This window comes from Homalodisca vitripennis, unplaced genomic scaffold, assembly GCF_021130785.1.
Source record: "Homalodisca vitripennis isolate AUS2020 unplaced genomic scaffold, UT_GWSS_2.1 ScUCBcl_4340;HRSCAF=10467, whole genome shotgun sequence".
NCBI lineage: Eukaryota > Metazoa > Arthropoda > Insecta > Hemiptera > Cicadellidae > Homalodisca > Homalodisca vitripennis.
The window spans coordinates 1-12,078 of record NW_025780455.1 but is presented as its reverse complement, the minus strand read 5'-3'; the positions used below and the strand labels follow the sequence as shown (position 1 = coordinate 12,078).

At 39.9% G+C, this 12,078-nt stretch overlaps 1 protein-coding gene across 1 annotated transcript; it reads right to left on the bottom strand.

Annotated features, from left to right (window-relative positions):
* Positions 1–763: 763 nt before the first annotated feature.
* On the bottom strand, positions 764–1,351 carry LOC124372913 (jerky protein homolog-like). The gene has a single exon (XM_046831323.1). The coding sequence runs from the start codon at positions 1,349–1,351 to the stop codon at positions 764–766; it is 588 nt and encodes a 195-aa protein (XP_046687279.1).
* Positions 1,352–12,078: the final 10,727 nt, after the last annotated feature.

Sequence of the window (12,078 nt, the reverse complement as noted above, 5' to 3'; positions counted from 1 at the left end):
TGATCATGGGTTTTCGCTCATCACCTGTATTTGGATCGATTGCCATGTTTCCATGCATAGTTGATATTGCTAACACAGCCTTCTTCCTCTTCGGCACGTACGATACTAATGTACAGTTTTTTTTAAAGCCAAACAAACTGCTTTTGACTTCTCGTGAGTTATCAGGTACAGTAGAACCTCGATAGTTCGACACTTTGTGGACTAACGGGGTGTCGAACTATCAAGATGTCGAACTATAGGGAGTATATAGATTTTAACACAAGGAATATTAAAAAGGCGAGTTTTATGTTAAGATGGACTGTAATTTAATTAACAATGTACAACTAAACAAATATTAAACTGATGAAACAAAATGTATCAACTTACATTGTTTTACAGTGCTGTACTTCTTCCTCTTAAAATAGTTAATGATTAAATGAATAAATGTAAAAAATAAACAAACTCAATTCATAATATAGGCTAGATAAAAAAACAAAATGTATATACAAAAATAAATTAATATGGGACAACTATAACTTGTAACATGGTTACATCATGTTTTACTTTTTACAACGCAAAATAGTTTGTGATTTTTAATTGTTTTTCACTTTGGTTTCTTCGCCGAGCCGCCTCGTCACGTAATCGTCGAAGAAACAAAATGTCCATTCCAGTCGTCCCTTGTTCCTGTAAATACTGGATCGCTCCCTCGAAGAATTTTACACCTTCGCTGTGTGTCAGTTTTGATTTTTGAGTGGTATCTTCGTCGTCTTCTGACTCTTCTTCACTATCCTCTTCTTGATTTTAAAGCATCAACTATTTCTTCCTCTGAAGTTGGTCCGCTTTCTTCATCTTGTTCCATCCACTCGAAAACATCTGTAGGTGAAGCTTCTTCACAACCTGGGATTTTTTCCATTAAAGTGGCTAGCTCGTCATCTTTAATTTCTTCGTTGAACTCATTTCCCTGGTGGTCCAAGAGCTTCCTCCAAGAACGCACGAGCGTTAGGGGATTGAGTTCATCCCATGCCTGGGAAATCCAGCCAACAACATCCAGCATATCAATTTTTTTTAACTTATCCACTAATTCGACTCCTTCATCTAGGGCTTGAATGAGACATGAAAGGAGTTTCTTCCTATACAACTTCTTAAGCGTTACCAAAACTCCGTGGTCCATAGGCTGGCAAAGGGAGGTTACGTTAGGGGGCAAGAACATAGCTTTAATTTCTCCGTCTTGAATGACATCTACAGCCGGGTGCGTTGTTGCGTTGTCGAGGATCAAGAGTGCTTTCATTGGAAGGTTCTGGGACTTTAGATGCTTCTTAATTTCGGGCACAAACTGTTTGTGAAACCATTCGTTAAAAATGCTCTCTGACATCCAAGCATTTGATTGGTGTCTGTAAAAAACGGGGAGGTCAAAATGGTCACCATTCATTTTAATATTTTTGAAGGCTCTAGGTTTCCTGGCCTTTCCTATCAGAGCCAATTTTAATTTATGAGTTCCTGTTGCGTTACTGCAAGCCAACACAGTAACCCTGTCCTTACTTTTTTTATATCCTGCCTGCAGCTTTCTCTTGTTTGAGAGCCAAACTTTTTGTTGGGAGCATTCTAAAATTCAGACCAGTTTCATCACAGTTATAGATTTGCTCTCCACTAAGGCCTAATTCTTCAATCAAAGCTTGAAATTTCATTTTAAAATCATGTGAACTATCGAGATTTGCTGACAGTTTTTCTCCACAAATGCTCAATTGTTTAATACCATACCTCTCTTTCCATCTGTCCAGCCATCCAGAGCTTGCTGTGAATTCAGGCTCTCCCTCTTCTTTAAAGTTTTGATAAAATTTCAAGGCCTTTTCCTGTAAAATCGGTCCTGAGATCGGTGTTCCCTTTCTCCCTCTGAATCCTAAACCACTGGAAAAGAGCTTCACTTACTTGTTCATACTCAGACCTCTTCATACTCCTCCTCTTGTCTAACGATTCTGAACACACTCTTTTTCACACACCAAAACTCAATTTCATTTCTAGACTTCCTCCATCCAATCACTGTTGACCGACCAACGTTCAAATCACTCACCACTTTCTGTACACTTTCACCTTTGTCAATCCTTTTTAGAGCATCTAATTTCATTTCCATCGTAACAAAGCACCCTTTTTTTACGTTTTTTATCTGACATTTTAAAAAACAAACAAATTACAAAGCAGTTCAGTAACACCAACTACGTATGTCTAACGATCGTAAAACAGTAACGTATCACGAAAGGAACAAAAACGCGTCTTAACTCCCGCAGCGTCACGAGCGAACTGAGTTGACGACTAAGAATAGCGGGTGAGTCAGAGGGGGAGGGGGAGGAGGATGCGCTATACAAAGGGCAGTGGCGCGCGTTCACGGCAACAATGGCGGGCCCGTCAAGGACACCACTTGTCCCTGCTGTCACGTTATGTTGGTCACGGCTGGTGTCGAATGATACGAACTGTCGAACTATCGAGGTTCTACTGTAAAAAGTTTGGGGGAACTTCAGCTTTGTTCTTTCTCAGAATAGCAATCATTGTTATTTTTTCTTCTTCCCGTAGCTTTATTGCCAAGGGTACAGTTGCGAACCAGTTGTCACAGGTAATATTTCTATTGGTTCCTGAAATAGGCTGCACCAATCTCAAAACTAAGTCAGATGTCTTGCTGCTTATTCTAAAAGGGCCTACTGGTTGCTTCCGTACATACACTTCAAGATTTGTAGTATAGAAGTTTGTTGTAGAAACCGTAGCAAATATTTTTATCCCATATTTAGCAGGTTTACTAGGCATGTAAACCCGAAAGGTGCAGTTTCCTCTGAATCCAACTAGCTGTTCGTCAATGGTAAGGTAGTCAGTTGGTTTGTATGCATTCTTGCAATTGAACACACACATCTCAAATACTTCACGAAAAGCAGCAAGGTTGTCAACAGATTTTCTTTCATCTCTGTTGTGGACGTTATCAAATCTCAGACAACGTAAAAAGAAATCGAAACCTCTTGGCGCTCATGGTTAGATAAACAGCCTCTACTCCCGTTCCTTGTGAATTATCCCACATTTCAAATAAGTTTCTTCTGCCAGCCTTCAAAACCCCAGCAAGGTATATTATACCAATCAACGCACGAATTTCTCGGGAATCAGTGGGCCTAGCATCCCTTTCTCTGTCAAACAGGTTGAATTTTCATTATGTAAATGTTGGTGTAGGGGAGAGTGGGGCAAAACCGACCTCAAAAGCTTTGATCATAAAAAATATAAAAAATCTGTAACACATTTTGAAACGATAAACATGAATATGAAAACTATGTTTGTTAGTTAACAAAAGCTGAAAGGGTTTTTTTATTATATCTTCTCGTATTTTTATTTTATGATTTTTTTTGTCAAAGCTCTTGCAAAGTGACAGTTTTGCCCCACCGGTGGGGGAAAACCGACTCACATGTTATTTAAATGCGAAAATTATTTTATTAACAATTTGTATGAAAACTACAAATGTTGTCAAATAAAAAAGATAATGTTAAAAGTATGCACACAAATCACATTCAAAGTCATCGTCCATCTCTTCGCATTTTGTACATGCTTCATGAGCCCATCCCCTGCAGCTTTTGCACTGGATCCAACCTTCTTTGGCTTTTGAGTTTCAATATAGTTCGTTACAGAATATGCACGCCTCTTCTGCCTCTTCTTCTCGTCTGAGCTCGAATCGGAGACTTTCATCAGTTTTTTTTCTTTTTATTTTTTAGAATCAAGGATTTTGTTTGAGTTAGGAGTTTTAGTGGTAGAGGGTTGGGATTTCTTGGGATTGTTTTATAAATTGTTCTCACTGTCATCGAAAGGATAAGATAGCTTTCTCTTTAATTGTTTTGACTTTTGCTTTACTTGTTTTTCCGTTGTTTTCTTTTCCATTCTGTTCTTTTGCTTTTGCATCTCTTTTTTTTATTTTTTCTTCCAATTGCTTTTTTTGCAACAGCGGCCTCTAACTCTGCTTTATAAGGCGATGAGAAATCAGCCGTTTTTCCTTGCTTTCTACCTATTTTTTTTTTTTGCCTTACTGCTTCTTGCGGGACAGGCATTAACGCCGTAGGTGAAATTTTAAATGCTGTTTTACTGGTGGACCTGAGGACGTTCAGGGCTGGGATAGTTGAGGTATGAAGGAGGTTGATGGTAGGACTTATGGAACTGAGGAAGTTGATGACAATTTTGGTTGGAGTAGAGAGAGGTCAGCTGCAGTGCTAAACCTGGAGAAGAGGTTGATGGCAGTGCTGGTGAGGCCGAGGAGGTCAGCTGCAGTGCTACCTCTGGAGCAGATGAGGTCAGTGCTTCGCCTGGAGCAGAGGAGGTTGATGGCAGTGCTGGCGTGGCCGAGGAGGTCAGCTGCAGTGCTACGTCTGGAGCAGATGAGGTCAGTGCTGCGCCTGGAGCAGAGGAGGTTGATGGCAGTGCTGGCGTGGCCGAGGAGGTCAGCTGCAGTGCTACGTCTGGAGCAGATGAGGTCAGTGCTGCCGCCTGGAGCAGAGGAGGTTGATGGCAGTGCTGGTGAGGGCCGAGGAGGTTGATGGCAGTGCTGGTGAGGCTGAGGAGGTCAGCTGCAGCACTGGAGCTTCCCGCTCAGTCCGTTTCTGATGGAGCAAATAAATGGTCTGGGAAAATGTCTCTATTAAAAGGATTATATTCCAGTGTTCAAGAAACCGTTGATAGCCGTTTGCATTATATGCTGCTCGAGGGAAATGCTCTGCTCATTAGCTGGGCCAATCTGATATATAGTCACGCTTCTTTCCAGGGTGAGCTAATAGCCACTTTCTGACCTCCTGTTCGTAATATGTACTTATTGGGGCCATACAAGGTTTACATCTAGGGTTTGGAGTCGGTGTGTTGTGTGTGGTGGAAAAGCACAAACAGTATCACGTTGTGTTTCCCGCGCCAGCTGAATTAGTTCTAGGCTCTTTGCATGTGATTCATGGTCCATCTAGCAATAGAAGGACTGGTTTGTTCAGGTCTAGGATTTGAAAACTACAAACCTTGTAAACCATACAACAAAAGATTGTATTGGTTATCCATCCTGTCTCGTAGTAGCATGCAAATGATCCCGGAGGAGGCTTCATCAATCAACAATGGATTTTTTCCTTTTCCCTTGGGAAGACGAACATGAGTGGCATATACACTCCTGATGCACTTATACACGTTTCAGCTATCACAAGTACTCCACGTTCAGCCGATGATAGACTACCGACTTGCTTTTTCCCCACGAAATTGCCAACATCTTTGAAGGTTTGTTGGGCCACTGGTCAGTATTCCCGTTTCAATCCACGTTGTATATGTCACTTGGCTGAAATTGTTGAACTCTTTTGTAAATTAATTCAAGTAGATCGAAGAATCTTCCAACTGCAAAACTTGTTTAAATCCTTTAGCGCGAGCCAAGGACGTGGTTTCAGGTGATCTAAGTGACAATTCTTGGTGTCTGCGTATGAACCCATAATACCAGTCTTTTCCGGCCATTTGTTTTTCTTGGTTGAAAGAATGTCTAATTTGGTTTTGCTCTGCAAGCTCAAATGCTAATGACCGAAGGTCTCTAATCGTTAGGCCAAACAATCTTCCTTCCAAACGTAAGATGTGCTCTACCAGTTCAGTTTCTTGATCCGGAGAAAAAACAGTCAAGTACCGCCCTAACCTTTTGCAAGCTGCTACTTCAGCTGTTGATTGATTTTGCCGAGCCTTCTTTACTCTGTCAATCAAAGTTGTACGTGGAACGTTGAATGTCGCAGATGCTGTTGTGTAGCCCATTCTTCCGTCAAGAACAGCTTCAATTGCCTCTGTCATACCTTCGAAAGACCAGCTCTGTCTGTCGGTTTTTCTTTTGTAGTTGCGTACCATTTCTGGAAAAAAAAAAAAAAAAACACTATTGTTTGATTCAGAAACGGTGCAGTTGGTTGAATATGGAGCCGTCCACATATTACGTAACGTTCCAAGAGGTGAAGGGAATGTGCTTTACGTTATAAAAGCGTTACGTTAGAAAAAAAAGGCTTAAGCATATGTACGTGATACAATTATAGGGCCTTTTTAATGGTATTTTTTTACTAATTTGTGCGCCCCAATCAAAACCTATATGTTAAGGGCCTAATCTTATTTATTTTAAAGTAAAAAATACTTCTAAATAGAAGTAAGCCTTTGAGTGAATAAAATAGCTTAGGTTACGTAATATATGGGCGAACCAAGAGTTCAAATATTATTGTTAATGAATAAAAAAACTTACAAATATTTACGTAGGTTTCAGGCAGAATTACAAAAGTTTACCTTTTACAAGGCTATTTATATATAGCTTTAAATTATATGAGACACTGTTGCTATTTAATTTTAGGTAGGTTTTTTACAAGGTAAAATGATAAAAAAGTGGTTTTAAACTTTGTTTAAATAAGACTTAGAAAATAGACAAACCGTGGGGCATAACCGACCCCGGTCGGTTTTGCCCCGCGGTACTCGATTATACTAAAATGGCGTCTACATCCTACAGATCAGCAGTTGGTCTTTCAATTATATGTTAAAATTTAAGATAAAACACAGTGATTCAAGAGCGGTTACTTACCGAATTCGATCTCAACTCTGTTGGTGGACGAGGAGCGAACAAAACTTAACCAAAATCGGTAAAAATTATCCGTCAAAACTTATAAAATTCACTGCATCAAAGCGTAAGTACGTAGCGCGACGGGACCAAGCTACATCGGACTGTCATGGTCGCTGCGTCAACAGTGCTGCGTGCGCATGCCCGCCAGTGGTGCCAACTAGACAAAATTGCCGTATTATCCAAGGAAGTATTAGAAGTATGCAGTGCAAGACTTCCAGCTGAATTCATGCCAACTCCTACTACTCAAGACCTCCTCTTACTGTCGAAGGCTTTTGAAGAATTATGGAATTTTCCCAATTGTATATTGGCAGTAGAGATGGAAAACATGTACGGATTTCTTGTCCAGCAAGTAAGTGGATCCCAATTTTTTTAATTACAAAGAGTACTTTTCAATAGTTTTGCTAGCTTTTTGTAGATGCTAATTATAAGTTTGTTATGGTTGACATTGGTTCCTACGGACGCGAAGGAGACAGTGGTATTTTAGAAAAATCTAACTTAGGGGGGCTAATCAGAAATGAACAGTTCTATCCTCCACCAAGGACTGTAGGTACAAAAGAGCTTCCTTATGTTAATAGTAGGTGATGAAGCCTTTAAACTTTCAATGCATTTAATGAAACCTTTCACAAGACCAGAAGCTCGTACTAATAAAAGAAAAGCTGTTTTTCAACTACAGACTGTCTCGTGCAAGAAGAGTATCGGAAAATTCCTTTGCATTACTGTCTCAAGTTTTTTCGTGTTTTTTATACCCCAATAGCAGTCAACCCAGGGGTCACAGACAAGTTAATATTGACTGCCTGTTGCCTGCACAATATGCTACGCGATGCGTACCTTGAAGAAAATGGCCAGTGTTATTTTGAGCTCTCCAACTCGGAAACCATTACCATCACAAAATATGATTCCTTTGCGTGCTGGAGGTGGCTTTGGTAACCTTGAAGGTTTTGACATAAGAGACCGTTTTTGTGACTACTTTAATAGCAAAAGTGGATCCGTACATTGGCAAATGACACACGTCAACAAGACAGACGAACAATTAAAGAGGAAAAGAAAACCCTATTAAAGGGATGTAACTTTTGTGTTTCATAAACATAAGTCAAATGTACTTTATACTTACTGTAAATAAATAAGCAAATATAATACTTTACCTGGTAATTTCATTTTCACTCCACACGTTATCTCTGACGTTTGCATCCTTGTACAGGGTGGTGTTTTGCGTTAAAAAGACAAGGGTGTTCACGCACTAGTTCGATGAGTCTTGAGTCTTCCATAAATTGATGAACAATGCACACCAAAACAGTAAAAACAGCTTCAGTCGTCGCGGCTGTTACGACTAGACTGCTCATGTGAGCAGTCCAGCCGTACGGCTCGAGCCCGCCGCATTAAGGGGCGTTCACATATGGCGACTAACTAGCCGCTACTAAGTCGCCGCTACTTTAGTCGCCGCTATTTACTCGCCGGCAAATTTTCGATCTCTGTTCACACATCGCGATTTGTAGTAGTTAGTACAGTTCGATGATTCGTTGTGAGTAGGGTTTGCTGTGGAAAATGTCTGTAGGAAGGCGAGAGACTTTGAGACGTGTATTGAGTATCTGTGTTAAGGAACTTTGTGATGAATTAGTGAATAAATTAAGAAATCTTATTACAACATTATGAGATTAACAGTTCCAAAGTTTGAGGAGTTGTTAAAAATGGTATCACCATTAATAAAGAAGGCGGATACACGATGGAGGGAAGCAATTTCTTGCCGTACCAAACTGGAGATAGCTTTGAGGTATATGGCGAGTGGAGACAGCCTGAAATCACTGCAATACCTTTTTAGAGTACCATACAATACAATTTCCGTCTTGTTACCTGAAGTGCTGAGTGCCATATGTGAAGTTCTTCAGCCATTTATGAAGGTAAGATTACTTATTTTCTTCAATAGCAATAATCTTCAATACTATGTTAAATTAAAGTAATGCAGGCTTGGGAATTCAATATTCAAAGCACAATGAATGCATTTCCCATACTTTTACGTATGGGGAATGCGTCCATCATACTGGACATTCTCTGCATATAAGTATACTATTTATTCAATTGCAAATAACATTTATAAACTAAATCAATCCCCTATAAGGAGGCCAAAACATTGAAAAAGTAATAACAAAACATACTAATCGTGACATATTCTTTATTAATGAAACACAGTATTACATTCACGGTTTTGGCATTTCGCCAATCTGTAAAAGTGCTTTCTGCACGAGGTCCTAGTCCGGATGTGTTCGAGTTGTCACACGGCTGAATCTGTAACGGACTATAAACATCACAACTACTTGAAGATTCAGCAGGCGAGGGCGTGAACTGATTTGTAAAGTCGATTTGATTCAGTCTTTCTCTAGTAATTAAGTTTTGTATTTCCTGTTGCAACAGAACAAAACTCCTCAGAGGTAATTCTCTTAACTGAGATCCAACGTGCTTAGCGAATCTGTCATACTGGTCATCTGTAACAGTTTCAGTTTCCTGCAGCGATGCCATCATGGCTATGTTTTCCAGCCTATCTAAGGAGGATTCAAAGCGGGTCGGGTACTTTGAGTTACTGCCTGTGGGATACTTTATCATATTGCCTGGCTTGAAAGGTTTTTTACGAAGACTGGTGTGGTGCATGCTACTTGCAATCCTTTTTACAGGTAGAACAGGCGCAGGTGCTGCGGTTGATGTTGCGGTTGCAGTCTGCTCCATTAACAAACCCATCATACGTTTTCCGGTTCATCCCCTGCAATGTCGTCTTCGGCTACACTCTGAGTGTCCCAATCCTGTGGAAAAACACATCAATATACAACTAATGCCATTCAAAGCTCGGGCTCCTGAAACCATTGTTAGTTAAATGAAGCCAAAGTCTGCATAAAGCTAGCTATACATATGTATATATATATATATATATATATATATATATTATATATATATATATATATATATATATATGGGTTTTCACAAAATTAATAATAAACTGGCAATTTTGATACAGTAACATCTAGAATCTTTAGATAAATAAAATGTAGTATTTTACAGGCTTTTTTATTTGTAGGTACCAAACACCGAAGAGGAGTGGAATGCTATTATGAAAGCTTTTTGAAGACATTTGGAATTTCCCAAACTGTTGTGGTGCTGTTGATGGGAAGCATGTGCTGATAAGAAGACCACCAAACTCAACCTCAGAATTTTACAACTACAAAGGGACCTACAGTATAGTACTGTTAGCCTTAGTAGATGCTGACTATTGCTTCAGATACATAGACGTAGGTAGTGATGGTCGAGCGAGTGACAGCACCATATTCCAGACTTCTACTTTAAACTGTGCACTAGAGCAAAATTTGTTAAATTTGGCCAGAGGGAGGGTTTTAGTAGGAGACGATATCTTCCCTTTGGGAAGTAACTTGCTGAAACCATACGCTCATAGAAAGCTAACACTCCAAGAGAGGATTTTCAACTACCGCTTAGTCAAGAGCTAGGCGAGTTGTAGAAAACGCATTCGGGATTTTATCGTCAAGGTTTCGTGTATTCAACACTCCGATCGCACTCAAGGTAGATACAGCTGAGCTTCTAACTAAAGCTTGTTGCTCAATCCACAACTGGCTTAGAATGACAGCTAGTCGGGCGTATTTACCACCAGGATCAGTGGACGAGGAGGACATCATTACGGGCCAACTCACCGGTGGCTCGTGGCGGGATGTACCTACTACATTGAGCCCGATGGAAAAGCAATATAAATCCAATAACTATGCACAGGATGGAGAAGATGTCCGCTATGCATATTCTTATGCTTTCATGTCCCATATGGCTGTACCGTGGCAGAAGAAAGCTGTTGGCCTAAGTAAATAAAAATGGACATTGATGGAATGGTAATATAGTACCATGAAATGTGACTGTAAATATCATATGTTTTCTCTTATTTTACAATTATGTAAATATATTATACCAACAATGTTGCGTTCATTATTTTAATCAACTACTGTAATAAGTATAAGTACAGATTATAATGTTTATTTATATTAATTTCGTAATTACCAAACAGGACGTAATGTACTAAAACTGAAAGATAAAATACCTTAATTACATGTGAAACAGAAAGTTAATCATGTATAATTTGTTTTTAAATTGTTGGTATAATTAATTTAAAAATAATTCAAACATGCTTAATTTTCAGTTTCCTATTTCGTTTCAATATTTTTATCTCTTAATTGTTGTGCATTACAAGTTTGGTAGTTTCTGATTTCCAGAAAAATAAAAAGGCAGGGCATAAACAAGAATATGATGTTTTTATGTACTTACATACCGTATTTGATTTAATACAAAACTGTTTTTTTTAAACGAGCCTTTTTAACCCATCTTCAGGATAAAAAAGGCTTGCTGACTTGAAGTTTGACCTGTCTATGATTAATTAATCATGTACAGTAATTAACTTACCATACTTGAAGATGATTGCCTCCCGGATAACACGCTATTCCAGAAAGCGTCTGCTGCACCAAACCAAACCAACTTAGGTTTATACACCTCACTTGCCCCGGCACCACTCTTTCTTCGACTTCTTTACTTTGTTCAGTTCATTACGATATGCATCACGTAAGTTCTTAATTTTTTTCTTCAGCACATCTTCAGTCACTATTATTCCATTAAGTCTGAGTTCATCAAGCAATTTGGCAAACGCCTGTTGCTTCGAGTCGCGTTTTAGATATTCAGGTGACCTAATGTCCCACAAACACTCATGCTTTCTGTAAATTTCAAGGAAAGTAACAATTTGGTCACTACTCCACTTCACACTATCGGCCATCTTTAGTATAGAATCCGTATAAACTGACAAAACGTTATAAAAGGAGCAAAACACAACCACGAGTCGTCAGATCGCAAGCTACCGGCTTCTAGTCGGCGATAACACTATTCACACAGGTCGAGAGGCTTGCTACCACTCGCGGCGAGTGTACCACGTGACACTTCAAGGTCAGCTACTGGCGACTACTCGCCCCAAAAGTTAAACATGTCCAACTTTCCTCGCGAGTGAATTTTTACTCGCCGGCGAGTGCTAGTCGCCGCTACTTACTGTTCACACATAGCGATTAGTAGCCGCTACTCTAGTCGCAGCGAGTAAAGTCGCCATGTGTGAACGCCCCTTTACAGTCGCTTCTGTCGCGCGGCGCTAGTCGCGTCATAGGAATGGGTTTCGTTTACTTACATGCGATGCGGTATGAGTCATAGTCGCGCGGCTCGAGCCGTGCGGCTGGAGCCGCGACAATCGTCGCTTAGGAATGCCACCTTAAGACAGCTCAGAATGACTACTACATGAGTTGTCCTCGCCGCTCGGGTGGCCAGTGTCACTGCCCACGGCGATCTCTGCGTCAGCTGATTATTCATCGTAGCGGCCTTCCTCCTCCAACTCGGAATTATTTCGTAGTAAAACCTGCAATGTTTACATGTGGGATTTAAAATTTAAATAATTAAAAACCAACTACTTTATA